Below are 18,839 nucleotides of genomic sequence, written 5' to 3' on the forward strand. Positions count from 1 at the left end.
CAAGGCTGGAGTGCAGTGTTATGATCTCGACTCACTGCAACATCCACCTCTCAAGTTCAAATGATTCTCCTGCCCCAGCCTCCTGAGTAGCTGTGACTACAGACATACACCACTATGCCCAGTTAATCTTTCTACTTTTAGTGGAGACGGGGGTTCACCATGTTGGCGGGGCTGATCTTGAACTCCTGACCTCAGGTGATCCAACTACCTTGGCCTCCCAAAGTGCTGGGATTACAGGAATAAACCACCATGTCCATCCCACATTTGTCTTTTAAATCATGTAGAAAAAGTAGAGCTATAAAGCAAAATTACAGTAGTATCAACTTTTTTGTTTGCTGGTGTATTTAACTTTACTGAAGATCTTTATTTCTTTATTTGGCTTTGAGTTACTGTTGAGTGTCCTTTACCCTGAAGTACTACTTTGAGCATTTCTTGTAGGACAGGTCTAATGGTAAGAGAATCCTTCAGCTTTTCTTTATCTGGAAATGTCTTAAATTCTCCTTTTTTTTTTTTTTTTTTGAGACAGAGTCTCACTGTGTCACCCAGGCTGGAAAGCGATAGTGCAATCACAGCTCACTGCAGTCTTGACCTCCCAGGCTTAAGTGATCCTCCCACCTCAGCCTCCCAAGTAGCTGGTACCACAGGCACAAGCCACCATGCCTGGCTAATTGTTTAATTTTTGTAAAGACAAGGTCTCCCTATGTTGCCCAGGCTGATCTTGAACTCCTGGGCTCAAGCAATCCTCCTGCTTCAGCCTCCCAAAGTACTGGGATTACAGGCATGAGCCACCACGTCCAGCCACACACCCCCTACCCCCATTTTTGAAGGACAGTTTTGCCAGACATAGAATTCTTAGTTGACAGGTTCCCTACTGCCTCCACCCCTGCAGGATGTAATAATTATGAGGAGCTTGATACAGAAAACCTAAACTGCCTTGAAATTATTTTTAGTAGAAAGTTGGATTTTAAGGGTGCTGCCAATGAGGGCTCAAAAGAAAATAAGAAACAGTATTTGAACCTGCATAAAGGGAGATTCTTGTCATGTAGTGGTAGAAAGCTTAGGGAAATTGTTTCCTGGAAAGAGAACTCACAAATGATAAACTTAGATACGTAGCTAAGGATATTTCCAAGCAAGGTATTGAAGATATGCCTGGTTTGCTTACAGTAAAAAATGAGAGAAAGGAGACAAAAAGTAACCAAGACTGGATGACATTTAAAATTCCAGCTTCTCTATGTAGCAAAATAAGCCTAGAATCAGAAATGGCTGCCAAAAGTGTGGCACAAAAAGATGGTTGAGTGTATGACTGTACAACCTTTTACTAAAACCTCAAAAAAAAAAATGGTTAGAAGATGAAATCGTATAAAGGACCCTTGCAAGAGATTAAGGTTGTGCCTTACAGATCTTCCCAACCTAGAGGACTTCTAGGAAACAAAAGTGGTGTCCCTCAGCAGGAGGCCAAAATAGAGAAGGAATTCTCTCAGAAACATCTGGGATTGTAGCTTTTGCCTACTGAAGTTAATATCCATTAAACCCATGGAATGCCCTTAACATTTTTTTCTTTCATTTTGACCTTGGAGAATCTGATGATTATGTGCCTTGGGGTTGATCTTCTCCTGCGGTATTTTACTGGGGCTCTCTAGATTTCCTAAATTTGAATGAGATTACAGGCCTGAGCCACCATGCCTGGCTAATAATTTTTATCTTAAAGTTTATTTTTCTGATACAATATTCCAGCTTTCTTTTGGTCAACATTTTCCTGGAATATCTTTTCTTCTGTAATTTTGCTTTCAACTTATTTGAGTCTCTGAATCTCAAGTGTGCCTCTTGAAGACAACATATAGTTGGATTATGTTTTTTTGTTCGCTTGGCTTGGTTGGTGGTGGTATATAGGAATGCTAGTGATTTTTGTACATTGATCATTTCTCTAATGATCAGTGATATTGAACTTTTCTTCATATGCTTGGCCACATGTATGTCTTCTTTTGAAAAGTGTCAGTTCATGTCCTTTGCCCATTTTTAATGGGGTTGTTTGTTTTTCTCTTGTAAATTTGTTTAAGTTCCTTATTGATGCTGAATATTAGACTTCTGTTACATGCCTAGTTGGCAAATATTTTCTCCCATTCTGTAGGTTGTCTCTTCACTTTGTTAATAGTTTCTTTTGCTGTGCAGAAGTTCTTAAGTTTAATTAGATCCCGTTTGTCAATTTTTTGCTTTTGTTTTGATTGCTTTTGGTGTCTTTGTCATGAAATCTTTGCCCATTCCTATGTCCAGGATGGTATTGCCTAGGTTGTCTTTCAGGACTTTTATAGTTTTGGGTTTTATATTTAAGCCTTTAATCCATCTTGAGTTGATTCTTGTACATGGTGTAAGGAAGGAGACAAATTCCAATCTTATGCATATGGGTAGCCAGTTATCCTAGCACCATTTATTTGAATAGGGAGTCTTTTCCCCATTGCATGTTTTGTCAGTTTTGTTGAAGATCAGATGGTCATAGGGGTGCAGCCTTATATCCTCTATTCTGTTCCATTGGTCTATGTTCCTGTTTTTGTACCAGTAGCATGCTGTTTTGGTTACGGTAGCACTGTAGTATAGTTTGAGGCATCAGGTAACACAGTGCTTCCAGCACTGTTCTTTGTGCTTAGGATTGCTTTGGCTATTCAGGCTCTTTTTTGGTTCCATATGAATTTTAAAATAGTTTGTTTTTTCTAGTTCTGTGAAGAGTGTCATTGGTAGTTTGATAGGAATAGCACTGAATCTGTAAATTGCTTTGGGCACTATGCCCATTTTAATAATGTCAATCCTTCCCATCCTTGAGAATGGGAAGTTTTTCCATTTGTTTGTGTCTTCTCTGATTTCTTCGAGCAGTGTTTTGTAATTCTCATTGTAGAGATCTTTCACCTCCCTGATTAGCTGTATCTTCGATATTTTATCCTTTTTCTGGCAATTGTGGATGGAATTGCCTTTCTGATTTAGCTCCTGGCTTAGCTGGCTGTTGGTGTATAGGAATGCTAGTGATTTTTGTACATTGATTTTGTATCCTGAAACTTTGCTGTAGTTGCTTATTAGTGAAAGGAGCTTTTGGGCTGAGACTATGGGATTTTTCAGGATGTAGAATCATGTTTGTCGGCAAACAGAATAGTTTGATAGTTTGATTTCCACTCTTCCTGTTTGGATGCCCTTTATTTCTTTCTCTTGCTTGATTGTTCTGGCTAGGACTTCCAGTGCTATGTTAAATAGGAGTGAAGAGAGAGGGCATTCTTGTCTTGTACTGATTTTTAAGGAGAATGCTTTCAGCTTTTGCCCATTCAGTATAATGTTGGCTGTAGGTTTGTCATAGATGGCTCTCATTATTTTGAAGTATGTTCCTTCAATACCTAGTTTATCGGGAGTTTTTAATATGAAGGGGTGTTGAATTTTATTGAATGCCTTTTCTGCATCTATTGAGATAACCATATGGTTTTTGTCTGTACTTTTGTTTATGTGATTAATCACATTTATTGATTTGTGTATGTTGAACCAACTTTCAATCCCAGGATGAAACCTACTTGTTTGTGGTGGATTAGCTTTCTGATGTGCTGCTGGATTCAGTTTGCAAGTATTTTGTTGAGGATTTTTGCATCAGTGTTCATCAAGGATATTGGCCTGCAGTTTTCTTTTTTGTTTTGTGTCTCTGACAGGTTTTGGTATCAGGATTATGCTGGTCTCATAGAATGAGTCGAGGAGGAGTCCCACCTCCTTAATTTTTTGGAATAATTTCTATAGGGATGGTACCAGCTCTTCTTTATACATCTGGTAGAATTTGGCTGTGAATCCATCAGGTCCTGGGCTTTTTTTGGTTGGTAGGCTACTTATTACTGATTCAGTTTTAGAGCTTGTTATTGGTCTGTTCAGGGAATCAGTTTCTTCCTGGTTCAGTCTTGGGAGGGTATATGTGTCCAAGAATTTATCTGTCTCTTCTGCATTTTCTAGTTTGTGTGCATAGAGGTATTCATAGTAGTTTCTGATGGTTATTTTTATTTCTTTGTGGTCAGTGGTAACATTCCCATCATCATTTCTGATTGTTTTATTTGGATCTTCTCTGTTTTATCCTTTATTAGTCCAGTTAGCAGTCTATCTATCTTAATGATTAAAAAAAAAATTCCTGGGCTGGGTGTGGTGGCTCATGCCTGTAATCCCAGCACTTTGGGAGGCCGAGGCGGGTGGATCACGAGGCCAGGAGATCAAGACCATCCTGGCTAACACGGTGAAACCCCGTCTCTACTAAAAATACAAAAAATTAGCCAGGCGTGGTGGCAGGCACCGGTAGTCTCAGCTACTCAGGAGGCTGAGGCAGGAGAATGGCATGAACCTGGGAGACAGAGCTTGCAGTGAGCCAAAATCATGTCACTGCACTGCAGCCTGGGTGACAGAGGGAGACTCCATTTCAAAAAAAAAAAAAAAAAACCAAAAAACAAAACAAAACAAAACAAAAACCACCAATTCCTGGATTTGTTGATCTTTTGAATGGTTTTTCATGTCTCAGTCTCCTTCAGTTCAGCTCTAATTTTGGTTATTTCTTGTCTTCTGCTAGCTTTGGCCTTGATTGTTTTTGCTTCTTGAATTCTTTCAGTTGTGATGTTAAGTTGTTAATTTAAGATCTTCCCAACTTTTTGATGTGGGCATTTAGTGCTGTGAATTTCCTTCTTAACACTGCCTTAGCTGTGTGCCAGAGATTCTGATATGTTTTATCTTTGTTTTAATTATTTTCAAAGAATTTCTTGATTTCTGCCTTAATCTCATTATTTACCCAAAAGTCATTAAGGAGCATGTTGTTTAATTTCCATGTAATTGAATGGTTTTGAGTGATCCTCTTAGTCTTGACATCTGTTTCTTTGTGCTCTGGTCCCACAGAATGTTTGGTATGATTTCCATTCTTTTGCATTTGCTGAGGATTGTTGTATGTTCAATTACATGGTCAATTTTAGAGTATGTGCCATGTGGTGATGAGAATGTATACTCTGTTTTTTTGGGTGGAGAGTTCTGTAGAGGTCCATCAGATCTATTTGGTCCAAAGTTGAGTTCAGGTCCTGAATATCCTTGTTAATTTTCTGCCTCAATGATCTGTCTAATACTGTCAGTAGGACTCCCTTTAATATTTCTGATAGGGCAAGCTTTCTAGCATTTCTTTACTTTGTGTTTATCTGGGAATGTCTTAAATTCTTCTTCAGTTTTTCAAAATAAGTTTGCTGGATATAAAATCTTTGGTTGATGATTTTTCCCCCAAGGACTTCGAATATGTCATCCCACTGCCTTCTTGCCTACATGGTTTCTGATGAGAAATCCACTGTTAATCTTGTTGAGGAGCCCTTGCACATACTGAATTACATTTTTCTTGCTGCTTTCAAGAGTCTTTCTTTTTCTTTGTCTTTCAATAATTTGATCATGATGTGTCTAAGTGTGTATCTCTGAGTTTGTCCTGCTCAGAGTTCATTGAGCTCTTGAATGTGAATGTTTTTCATCAAATTTTGGAAGTTTTGGCCATTGTTTCTTGATGTATTCTTCCTGTCTGTCTCTTTTTCTGTCTCTTCTCCTTCTAAGATTCCCATTATGCATATGATGATATGCTTATGGAGTAAGATGGATCTCTCAAGCTCTATTTATTTACTTTCATTCTTTTTTTGTTTTATTCCTCAGACTGGATAACCTCAATTGTCCCATATTCAAGTTTGCTGATTCTTTCTGCTGCCTGCTCAAATCTGCTGTTAAATCCTTGGGCAGGAGGATTGGGTTGCTCAAATCTTACACATTTCAAAGAAATGTTTATCTTCAGGCCTGGCCATTGGCTGGCCCCTGGAAGGTAGCCTCTGAGCCCTTGGAACATTCTTCCTGATATGAGTTTCTGTATGCCGGAAGCCCTGAACCATGCTGTATTTATGGTATTTATTGTAAACATCTGTTTTTGTATGACTAAGCCCTTGGCCTACACTGTACCAGTTTGACTGGATAAGTTTATCCAGAAAAGTGATTTGTGATGAATACCTGGTTTTGCTCTGTGGTGAAGACTGGATGGAATCTGAGTAGCTGAGGTCATTCATATGGGCACTGCATGCCTACATCACTGACCCCCAACAAAATCTCTGGATACCAAGGCTTAGGTGAACTTTCCTAGCAACACTTCACTTGTATGGTCACACATTCCTGCTGGAACAATTAAGGACAAACCCAGAGTAATTTAAAAATGTAAATTGCGTGTTGTTTTTCTACTTCAAATGCGTTGTTTCCGATGTTTTTAGAATAAAATCCAAATTCCACGATCAAAGTCTGTAAGACTAATAGGACTCTGTTTACATCTCCAGAATCATCTTTAATCTCACTTCCCCCTCATCAATATGTTCCAACAACACAGAGATCCTTCATGTTCTTGAGAGTCAAATGTTACCCAAACCAACTACCTGCAGTATATAAAGAATTGGTTTCTGACCATTCTATTGGTCCTCTACTTTTTTTCTGTTGGCCTTATTTTCACCCCAAATTCAAGTATATTGGATAAGAGCCCCCCACCCATTTGGCAGTCTCAGTAAAATTAAATTATATCTCACAGGTCCTACTGAGTCCGAGGTCTAAACCCTGACCAGAGAGATGCAGTGTTCTGATTAGCCAGACCCAAGATCTGGTGCAAGGTGTGGAGTCACCTTAAATGCAAGTACCTGGCTAGAAATTAGAGCAGAGATGTTTGTGTAGAGAAAAAAATGTAAAGTTGCTAGAAGAAGGGTAAATTGATACTGGGCAGAAACCACAACCACCTGTTGTCATTACATTGCCTTTCGGTCTGTGCCCATGCTGTTTCCTGTGACCAGAATGCTAAGCATGAGTGGCACATGATTAGTCTTCAAATCATGTTTTAAATATTTTCTCTTTAGATAGCCTATTCTGATCATTTAATCCAGGTAGCTTCCTTTCCTCATTCTCTATTACAACACTCTTAAAACCTTCATACCTTTTATATTAGACATTAGGTTAATTCTGTCAACAAATATTTACTTAGCACCAACTAGTACCAGATAGTATACTAGACTTTGTTCATGATCTTCTATAATACACTATGTTTTACTCACCAGTGCATAGTTCAATGCCTAGAACACAAAAGGTCATAAGTCAATATTCACTCAATGAATGAATGAAAGGGCCCTGATACTCAGTCCAATAAGATATTTTGAAATGTTAAAAAATGAAAAAGGAAAGGGAGTATATAATTCTACTAGGCCAGTTTATCTCAACCTTTCTTCATTGTCTTAACACTTAAAATTTGCTTTAGGCACATGCATGGACTCCCAAATTAAGGTAATAAGAATCTTAATCACATAAAAATTAAACATAATATGAAAACTACATGATAAACTGCCTAAAATGAACTGCAGCCTATTAAATGAATGCAAAGTGAGATGATCTGATCACCGAAATCCTTGGAGCACATGAACAACCTTTAAAAACGTAAGATTTATTAAGAAAGTAATAAAATTTGTACAAAAATAATAAGTAATGTTATATTTTAATTTTGTGAAATGTCAATAAAATACCATCTCAGACTTTCTCTGATCGTTAGATTCTGGCAAATATCCAACTTCAGGTACCTTATCCTTTTTGCTAGCTATTGGAGAAATAATTGCAACACACTTTATCTGCTGCATGAATATTCAGATGACAAAATGACCACCAGTTTTCTCATCAGATCCTATGGTTTCAATGAAAACCCATATCCAGATGACTCACCAATCGTAGCACCAGTCCGAACTTCTACTCTGAGTTTCAAATTCATATATTCAATTGTCTACTTATTTTGATTTTCTCAGAGGTACCTGAAGTTCACTTTGCATAAAACTAAGCTCATATCATTTCCTTAATCCTGATTCTCATCCACTATTGTCTGTCACAATGGATATTGCCACCATTTGACCAAGAAAACCCACACATCAGAATTGGCTTCTCTCTGTTCCTCAACACTATTTCCAAAGTATCAGTGTACCAACAACTGCTGCCTTTTTACCTCCTAAGTAGCTCTTGAATCTCCCACCACTATCGTAGTCAAAGCTATCATTTCTCCAATTGTATCTAAAACAGATTTCTGACTAGTATAACCACACCCATTCTGCCCAACTGCTCTGTCTGCTCTCTATATTATTGTTGGATTATTCGTATGTATAAAAAGGTTAAATACGACCACATCACATTTTTCATTCTTAACATCCTTCAGACTTTATTTTTCTCCTTTAAGTTCATGCATGGTTTTGGCCTACCTTGGGTCTCACCTTCCCCTATATTTCACCATCTCTTGCCTAGTCTCCATTACTGTGGCTACCCTGGACTTTCTAAAGAACTCTAGACTCACTAGTATCTCTTCTTCCAAAAGGGCTTAGATAATGCTCTTCTATCTGCCTCAAATATTTTTTCTTATTCTTCATCATCTTAGCATTTTCTTTTGTTGACATTTCCTTAAAATTTTATTGAAGATTTTCTAATTACTCAAGTAAGATATGAATACATTCTTCCTTACAAAAAATTATAACATTGCAGATAAATATAAAGTCAGGAAATAACTTTCCTAATCTTAGCACCATCACAAGTTCAGTTAGATTTGTTTTTCTAAAATCACCTTTGTTCCAACAGATGGCCTTAGAACTCTTGAGTCACTTCTCTTGTCACCTAAGGCTACTCATCTTAGGTTGCAAAGCCATCAATTATTTCACAATGCACATAGTGTTTACTCCTGCCCTACCCTTTTGCTCATACTTGCAATAATTCTTCACATACCAGCACTGAAACATATCATTCTCTTAGTTTCTTTTCAAATCAACTCAATCTATATTTTCTATTGCAGTTTGAATTAACAGGGAGCAGTCAGCCAAGGTGTTGCAAAGGATATCAATTGTATCATTGTCAAGAGCCCTCTCCAAGGAACACTTATTCCTTCAATTAACCATAGTCCATGGGCTGGCTTTTGGTATTACAGGATCAGGAGCCTGATCTTGCCAGAATCCCATAAAGAAAGCTACCATTCAGGGGTAGACTCACATTAGACACATAGATTCATAAGGCCAATTTTTAAATGTATAGTGAAAAATATGACTCTCCTAGTGCCATGACCAGTGCTGTGGCTCCTCAAAAGAGATAAACATGAGAATCCAACTTAAATTAGAAATTGCTTGGTGCATATGAAATGAAGCTTAAAGGCTCTTAGAACGTATCGTCAAGTCTCTTCCCAGGAAAGTGGTACCAACTTACGATCTCACTGGCTGTATATCAATGCCCATTTTAATACACTGTCCAACACTAGTTGTCAGGCAGACATCCATTCTCATTCTTTCAGTTGACATTAAATGACATTTTGTTTTTTTCATTTCATTTCCAACTTTTATTTTAAGCTCAGGGGTACATATGCAGGATGTGCAGGTTTGTTACATGGGTAAATGTGTGCCATATGGTTTGCTGCACAGATCATCCCATCACCCAGGTATTAAGCCCAGCACCTACTAGATATTCTTTCTGATCCTCTCTGTCCTCCCATCTCCTACCCTCCAACAGGTCCCAGTGTGTGTTGTTACCCCCATGTGTCCATGTGTTCTCATTATTTAGCTCTCACTTATGAGGACATGTGGTATTTTGTTTTCTGTTTCTACATTAGTATGCTAAGGATAATGGCCTCCAGCCCCATCCATGTCCCTGCAAAGGATATGATCTCATTCTTTTTTATGGCTGCATAGTAGTCCATGGTGTATATGTACCACATTTTCTTTATGCAGTCTGTCACTGATGGGCATTTAGGTTGATTCTATGTCTCTGCTGTTGTGAATAGTGCTGCAGTGAACATACCTGTGCATGTATCTTTATAATAGAATAATTTATACTCCTTTGCATATATACCCAGCAGTAGGATTGCTGGGTTGAATGGTATTTCTGTCTTTAGGTCTTTGAGGAACCACCACAGTGTCTTCCACAATGGTTGAACTAATTTATACTCACACCAACAGTGTAAAAGCATTCTTATTTCTCCACAACCTTGCCAGCATCTGTTATTTTTTTACTTTTTTTTTTTTTTTTTTAAATAATAGCCATTCTGACTGGTGCGAGATGGTATCTCATTGTGGTTTTGATTTGCATTTCTCTAATGATCAGTGATGTTGAGCTTTTCTTGCTCTGTCTCCCAGACTGGAGTGCAGTGGTGTGATCTCGGCTCACTGCAACTTCCACCTCCTGGGTCTAAATGATTCTCTTGCCTCAGCCTCCCACGTAGCTTGGATTACAGGTGCCCACCACCATGGCCAGCTAATTTTTGTATTTTCAGTAGAGATGGGGTTTTACCATGTTGGCCAGGCTGGTCTTGAGCTCCTGACTACCCCTCAAGTGATCTGCCCGCCTCGGCCTCCCAAACTGCTGCGATTACAGGCGTGAGCCACTGCACCTGGCCAGCTTTTTTTCATATGTTTGTTGGCTACATGTATGTCATCTTTCGACAATTGTCTATTCATATCCTTTGCCCACTTTTTCATGTTTTTTTTCCTAGTAAATTTGTTTAAGTTCCTTATAGATGCTGAATATTAGACCTTTGTCAGATGTATAGATTGCAAAAATTTTCTCCCATTCTGTAGGTTGTCTGTTTACTCTGTTGATAGTTTCTTTTCATCTTAGCATTTACTACTCATTCTTTTGGTATCAACCAAACTTTAGGGAAGCTTCTCTGACCTTGCTGACTAGGTCAAGTCTTGCTGTGATAAACTTTTATCGCATCAATTACTTTCCCTCATAGCATTTATCACACTATTACAGGTTGACATTTATTTGTATAATGACTTGATTAATATCTGTCTTTTCCAGTAGAATGTAAACTCCTTGAGAACAAGCCTATGTCTAATATGGCTCACGACTACATCTTAGAACACTCTCTGACTTATAGTAACATATTAGGCATTCAGTAAGTAAGCAAATGGTAGGGGTGTTTCACAGGAAATTCTGAAATGCAAATTTTTTGAAGCTGCCCTATTTTAGGATGGCTTGCTTGAAGGCTTTTATTCATCCTTAATTGGTATGGTCAAGACGTGAGAATAGCTCAGATCTTGGACCATTGATCCCAAGGGTCACTCACCTCACCTATTTGCTATGTATGTACTTGGAGGCACTGACCTTGATGTTATTTTCTATTTAATTTTTTCTAAGTATTCTCTTAGCCTCAAATTTAGCCTTAATAGCTTTACTTAGTGCTCTTTTCTGTCATCAGTGTAGACTTACAGATGTGAATTTTTAATGCATATTTTGACCTAAATAAATGTTTAGGGGCTTTCAGTTTCATTACTGCCATTGGCACTTGTGTCTAAAGATCAACAATTCCTTATTGCACTGCCCAGTACCATTACTGATGTAGCCTCCAAGTAAGTGCTGAAGGGGGATAGAAATAAACACACAAGTTTGGTGGGAGAAGGCCTTACTAAAGTCAGTGTTTGAAAGAATCATGGTTTCTTAGTCAATTCTAAAGAACCAGTTTATAGACATGGAAACTGTGAAATGATAGCAAATCTTGTAACCTCAGGTACACACCATGTGGAAATTGAACCTAGACCTTCCTCAAAGAGAGGCTGTCATGTATATGGGTAAATATACCTTGGAGGGTGGAAAAGTCACTAACTTTTAGGGGATATTTGGAATCTAAATCTGAGTTTACTTGGATTCCTAAAAATGTAGAGAACCACTCTGGTCAGTATTTTAGGGCAAGGGATTATGCTGGCTAACTGAAAAGGTGTTTTAAGTTTACCATCAGGACCCAAAACTTACCATATAGTCTTTTGCCCACTAGGAGAGTATAGTTGGGATAGAAATCCTCAGCATGTGGCAGAATCCTCATTTTGAAAACAAAACAAAACACAAAAACCCTTAATAGTCCTTAAGGACTATTAGGGTAGCATCAACCAAGGGGAAATTATTTGTACTCTTTTCCCCACCAAAATATTAAGTCAGAAGCAAGATCACTTTTTCACGGGGAACTGCAGTGATTACAGCTATTATTAAATATTTGTAAGATGCTGGCCAGTGATTTCTGTCCCCATTCAATATCTCAATATGGTCAGTGTAAAAACCAATTCTAACTCCATCTGCACTTTGCAATCTCCAAATGGCTTCTTTACTAGAATAGATGAATAAAGTTCCTGATTTCTGATCTGTAGTCCATGATATGTTGATCGTGCATTATTTTGTTCCTGCTCACTGGGACTATTAGGAGCAATTTGATTTCACCTGGCAGTAGCAACAGTTTGTTTACTCTGCGTTCTGTGCCAAAATCTGGTCCTCTGGAGCCTTGACAACACTGCATTCCTCCTAGGCCATGACTCTGTTGCAATACATTTACAACCTCAAGCTGATTACTCCTGTAGAACAGCAAGTGGCAATGCCCTAGTTAACTTAGGAAGAAATTAGAGTAAGAGATACATCTTTAAGAAATAAGAGAACCTACATCCTCTGTCCTAGAAAGAAGAGGGAGGTTCTAATGTCAATGATGTGACAGAGTATTCTCCCTAAGTGGAAAACAAGTTACGGTACCTAACATTAACAGGGAATCTTTCTGGATTTTGGAATTTGTGTGACCTCTGGCCACCTAATAGGTGACACAAAAATTTTCCCAGAGTAGATTAAGAGAAGGTTTCCAGCTAGTCCAGTCTGCAAGGAAAGCTGCCCTGCCAGGTGACATGATAGCCACACTGATCCAATAGTATCCAAGATGCATGAAACTGACCAAAGCTATAGAGACTTGAACATAAAGGAGTTATGTAAAGTACTCTGGGGATTTGGAGCTAACTGATGTCACATTAGCAGTAACTATTCTCTTTTTGTGTAACAGCTCCTGTCTTGCTTCTAGATCCAAATATCCTCCCATTCCAGTAGGTGTAGCTAAAGAAAAAAAAAAAAAAAAACCAACCAAATATCTGATTATGAAGTCAGGTAAGTATGCAACCTGGGCTGCCCTGCATGAATTGGGTGTCATCAGTTTCACAATCCATAAAACTAGGTTTATTCAAAAACACTCCAAGTGGTATATAAAACAACAGGATTTACAGGCCACAAGAGTTAAAGTATTATTTAAATGGGTTGCTCAACTGGAACACGGAGGCACAGGCATTTTGTATATTTATAGGAAGCATTAAATAAAGTCTTGTGGAATGAGAATGAACACATAAACCTGTTTCTAGCAATTAAAAGATTTCTACTAAATAGGAAGCAAATACTTTATTGAAGTAAATTTCACCAGTCATTAGGCTTCATTAATAATGTTTATTTTAAAGATCAACTTTTATTGTAACAAATATAAAGTCATCAATGTTTTACAAATTGTCAAAAATGCTTTAAGTACAAAAAAAAATACATTAGTAAAATGAAAGTTATGTTGTATTATTTGGTGATACACTTAATACTGCCAACATGCACAACGTATGCCAGAAAAGCTCATGCATTATTGGAAGAGAAAAGAAATGTGATATAACTGCCATATTGTCTGATTATAAATTCATTGCTTCAGTCAGTTTTCTTTCTTCAGGGATACCATTTACCTGCAATGTGTAAGAATGAATATGGGCAGGAGTTAGTCAGGGCATGTATACTTTTAGATTTTGAGCAAAGCAAATTATGGCAAGGAGAAAGTTTCCATCTTCTTAATACAATGTAAAATAATTACATTGCATTATTTCTCTGTATTTCGTTTTTTTAAAAAACAGAAAGCGAAAGAAAAAATTCTAAATTAGTCTTCTCCTTCTTGGACCAAGGCTATAATATTTTGTATTTCCCAAAAGGAACAGTCTGAAAATTCCTCCCACAATAAACAAAAAGAATGAGGTTGATTGCAGGATATATAACTGTACCTTTTAATCGTGGCTTTTAAAAAAATATCATGTGGGCTGGTAGGGCAGAGAAAACGAGAAAACCTGAAGGGGCATCAAACCTAATGGTTTGGGCCTAGTCCAAAAGTTAGTACGATTGTCAGCTTTTAACTGCTCTATTATCCCGGCTAGTGCTCAAGTCCAGGAGTACAACACCAGCAGCTAGTTCATTTCTTAAAGTTTTGATGGGAATTTAAAAGAAAACAAGTAACTAAATGAAAAAAAAAAAAAACAAAAAAACTTTAAGATATACTTTCCCCTGATAAATTCCATATAGGTAGCTACAAATAAAATTACTTGATATCCAAGATGCAAACTCTTGTGCCTAAATTACCTTCATAAAGAAAACTGACACGCACATAACGTTCTATGGTACTTGGAAAACTCCAGTTACTGTTTCATGACAATCGCATAAATGTAGCTGCCTCTTTGCAGTATTAGGATAATCAGGGTAAAAGAAAAGAAAAGCTGCTGTACTCAAAAAAATATATGAACAGCACTGAATCCATGCATTTGCAGATAGAATAATTTAGAAATTGAGAAATAAAGTTTTTCATTTAAATGAACAGAATGGGAATAAGGAATGTAAACTGCCCATTAGCCCTTCTCTCCAGGAGGCATGCCTCCATTTAGGTTTTTGTTTGTTTGTTTGTTTTTTTAAATCCAGAGTCTGACTCTGTTGCCCAGGCTAGAGTACAATGGTGCGATCCCAGCTCACTGCAACCTCCACCTCCTGGGTTCAAGTGATTTTTCTGCCTCAGCCTCCCAAATAGCTGGGATTACAGGTGTATGCCACCATGCCCAGCTAATTTTTGTATTTTTTTAGTAGCGACGGGGCTTCGTCATGTCGGCCAGGCTGGTCTCAAACTCCTGACCTCAGGTGATCACCTGCCTTGGACTCCCAAAGTGCTGGGATTACAGGCGTGGGCCACCGCACCTGGCCTCCATTTAGCTTTAAATGTACCAGAAGCACAAACACACCAATCTTTCATAATTATAAAAAAAATGCTAGGGTGGTCTCTCTCCCTGTGGCACTTAAGATATTTGGGGACTCACTGAAAAAACAACAATAACAACAAAACAACCAAGAGGAGATAGTGTACTTTAGTCAATAGTATGATCCAAATTGCAGAAAAATGTAAGAAAACAAGGTAATAGGCTCTAGTGTTAACTAAAAAGGAGAACAAAACTTTCTTGACTCAAGCAAAATACCTGCTCCCTAAAATCTGTTTCAGAAAAATAATTTTATAAATTGGGTTAAACAACCTTAAAATCCCCTAGGAAAACTCTTTGGCTCTTACATTTGTTTAGGCATAAATTGTCCTTGTATTTGGAAATGCTCTGTATTACTAAAATGTAGCAAGTTAACAAGAGCACTTGGTACAATATCTATGTGACTACTAAACAAATTGCTCTAATATCATCTACTCAAGTTTCCTAATTCTCCTAGTGGGTAGGTAAAATCTGGATTTTTAAATACTCAAAATAAATATTTACTATTTTTCTAGAAATTGCCTCCTTCCTACTCACTCCCTGCCTGAAATAATTAAGAATCAGAAGATAGACATCGTAGGAGAGATGGAAGCTACAAGGTTAATAACAAAGAAGTTCTATCATTTCTATCGTAGAAGTATTCTTTTAGAAATTTTCCTCTTTAAAAAAATAACCATGAAATTAGTGGTAGTAGGGATTCATTTATCTTTTTTCTCTCTTTAGGTTACTCATTTTTATAACAAAGTTTGTTCCTTCATCAATCTCCTGAATGCTTACAAAGTAGCACCAACACATCAATACATTGAACATTCTTGTTGAAACATGTTAGCATTTAATTAAAACAAGTAATCAAAATTGTATGGAAAATTCTGATAAACATTATCTTGTAATTAAAATCTGATGAACAATTTCATTATACTTGCCTCAAATCTTTGAAAAGTTGTCAAACGAAAATCTCCTTAAATTCACGAAAGCAGTAATAGAGAAGATAATTTCTGAATGAAAGCATCCAATACATTTCTGTATGTGCCTGAAGTTTTTAAGAGATTTACTTTAACAGTTTCCCTACCACAATGCCACCATTCATACTCAGAATTCCACACCCAACTTACATTTTTAAAACTTCTCTTGCTTTTCCAAAAGAGCTACAAAGGCATTAATGGTTGCCTGGCAATTAGAACTAGGAATCAACCACTAATTAGAAGACAATCATGAATAAGTTATCTACTCAGTATAGAGATGAATGAAATAATTGGCTGTGGAAAATTTTTAGGGACACTTGAAAGAAATAAAGAAAGCAAGTCTTAGGGAAATAGAATAGTCCAAGGAGAATTGTCTGCCATCTTGTTGTCACTGGTCATGTTATAACAGCTTTTTAAAGCGGCTTTAAAACCAGGCCAGCCATTTCTCATTTATCCCCCTGAAGCCTCAGTGATTTGTCACAATGGTTTCCTTTTGTAAGAGTCAGTTTCAAGCTGCTCACTTACTGAGACAAATCCTAGATGCATCCAAGCTAAGAATCTTTCATACCAAGGGGAAGAATAGAGAGCTTCACTGAAGGAAGGGGTTTTATTCAGTCTTCCTTAATTAGACAGGACCTCCATGGATGCTTTTGCTCTAAGATCATTTACCCTGTGTTTATCATTCTGATGCCAATCTATGTAATAATCTAAGCCATTATTCTGAGGTTTTAAGTCTGATTAAGGAATGACACAAGTGTTTTGCCTTATTTGGTGAAGCTAAAGCTTCATAAATTATATAGTGCCATAATTATCTTTTAATCTGTAGATTCATTCATAAACATCAATTTATTATCCTTAGCACTCACCTGTAGTCTGCTGTTGGGGAATCTGAGTCTGATGTGGCAAGTTCCTAGAAATGATGAACATTTTTGAGTAAAACTGTTTGTTTACACACTTGTCAATAGAGAGCAGACATACTAGAATGAAAAACTTTATTGGTAACTGACCCCAGTCATGTAATCCAGCACAATTCCCCTCCCCTTTCATGAGCTTACAGATGAGGAAACTGAGGTCTGAGGAAGATAAAAATTAACAATATTTGATAACATGCATGAAATTTTTACTACAGGCTATACTCTAAAGTACCTCACAACAACCCTAAGAGGTAGGTGTTAATGTTTTTCCCATTTTATGGGTGAAGAAATAGCCTTGGAGATCCAAGGCTACATAGCTAGGACATGGTAGCTAAGATGTGAACACAGTGGCTTGTGCTCTTAACCTATACACTTTCAGATCCAGGCCTAGAAGATATACACATGCTCACATATTTTCATGGAACAACATATATAACCACCTTCATTCACTATCCCAAACATCTGTGCTCTTTTATCTTCATGTCAGGCATGCATCCAGATGCATTGGCAGAAGGCAGAAGTCATCCTTGTTCCTTCCCTCTCCTTCAGTCTCCACATCCAACCACTTAGGGACTTCTGACATTTCTTTTCGTCTTATTTGGATCTGCCCCATTCTTCCCCATCTCCATTGCTAACTTGGTTGAAGCCATCATCATTTCTCACTTGGATCCTTGTAAGGGGGTTGACTTGTTTCCTCATTTACATTCTTGTCCCCTTATAATCCACTCTGCACATTGCTGTCAGAATGCTCTTCTAAGACAGGGGTCCCCAACCCCTGGGCCATGGAACTAGGCTCCACAGCAGGAGGTGAGTGGCAAGTGAGCCAGCGAAGTCTCATCTGTATTTACAGCTGCTCCTAATCACTCGCATTACCACCTGGGCTCTGCCTCCTGTCAGATCAGTGGCAGTAGTAGACTGTCATAGGAGCGTGAACCCTATTGTGAACTGTGTATGCAAGGGATCTAGGTTGTGCACTCCTTATGAGAATCTAATGCCTGATGATCTGTCACTGTTCCCCATTACCCCCTGATGGTACTGTCTAGTTGCAGGAAAACAAGCTCAGGACTCCCACTGATTCTACATTATGGTGAGTTATATAATATTTCATTATATATTACAATGTAATAATAATAGAAATAAAGTGCATAATAAATGCAATGCCCTTGGATCACCCCAAACCATCCCCCACACCTGGTCTGATATGAAACCAGTTCCTGGTGCCAAAAGTTGGGGACCAGTGTTCTAAGACACAAATCTATTATGTCATTTAAATAACACACATTTAAGTATTTCCTTGTATCTATCTGCAGATTAAATTTCAGATTTCTTAATGTGGCCTGGAAAGCCACAATATATCTCGCTCCTACATGGAGTGCCCCATGTCTGCTTGAAGCCGACAACCAACCACCATGGCTACTACCATGTCCTGTACCCAATCAGCTCCCATTTGTCCTTGCAAACTCAACTCAGAACTTGTTACAGCATACAGGTATTACTCTTATAATTTAAAAATTCCCATAAGAAATGTTATTAAAATTTTTAATGTATTATTTTTAATTTAAAAAATCTCAAGAACCACCTCCCTATGCATCCTTACTCTGTAAGCAACCCACAATTAGGTTACCATTTAGCATGCTTTCATTCACATGCTGATTGTCATTGTATTCTCTGTACATAATATTTAATTGTCCTAAAGTATATTAACAGTAAGAACTATCATATTTGGTTTAGTATCCTCAGCAGTAAGCATTATAAAGTATACACATTTATTAACTTACAGATTTAGTTTCACATTTTGATATTAAAATTAGTTTATGAAAATGTACAATTTAGGTTCTGTATGGAAGAAACTCTAAGAGTCAGTCCTTTGTAATAAAGTTTGATCCATGCTGGGGATTTTCAAAGTTTTTTGTTTTCTCTTTAGCACTGGGATTTCTCTTAATTGAAACCCTAAGCAGAACTGTGATGTACAAAAGAGATAAATGTGAGGTTGCCTGGGTTGAAACAAGGGAGTTAGGAATCCTGTCCGCTTTGTTTTCTTTGTCCCTCATGCTGGCCCCTGCAGCAATTCTAAGAAA

General features: G+C 37.7%; 1 protein-coding gene and 1 long non-coding RNA gene across 18 annotated transcripts in view; one reads left to right on the forward strand and one right to left on the reverse strand.

Annotated features, from left to right (window-relative positions):
- Positions 1-10,559: 10,559 nt before the first annotated feature.
- Positions 10,560-17,150, forward strand: LOC116274510. The gene is made up of 2 exons (XR_004183212.1): positions 10,560-12,960; positions 15,401-17,150. It is a non-coding gene; the product is annotated as an uncharacterized LOC116274510 (long non-coding RNA).
- The window catches only part of SGCE (sarcoglycan epsilon), a 71,846-nt gene continuing 66,277 nt past the window's right edge, over positions 13,271-18,839 (reverse strand). For 8 of the 17 annotated variants that reach the window (XM_021936023.2, XM_017956949.3, XM_021936018.2 and 5 more), the window contains 3 exons: positions 16,714-16,757; positions 15,809-15,843; positions 13,271-13,565 (listed from right to left, as the gene is read on the reverse strand). In XM_021936023.2, the coding sequence (XP_021791715.1) occupies positions 13,515-13,565; positions 15,809-15,843; positions 16,714-16,757 (130 nt within the window). In that variant the 3' untranslated portion in view covers positions 13,271-13,514. Of the gene's footprint in view, positions 13,566-15,808; positions 15,916-16,713; positions 16,758-18,839 lie in introns of all 17 variants that reach the window. The other 9 variants (XM_021936028.2, XM_021936024.2, XM_021936020.2 and 6 more) reach the window with 3 other exon arrangements.

Source organism: Papio anubis, chromosome 4, assembly GCF_008728515.1.
Source record: "Papio anubis isolate 15944 chromosome 4, Panubis1.0, whole genome shotgun sequence".
Lineage (NCBI taxonomy): Eukaryota > Metazoa > Chordata > Mammalia > Primates > Cercopithecidae > Papio > Papio anubis.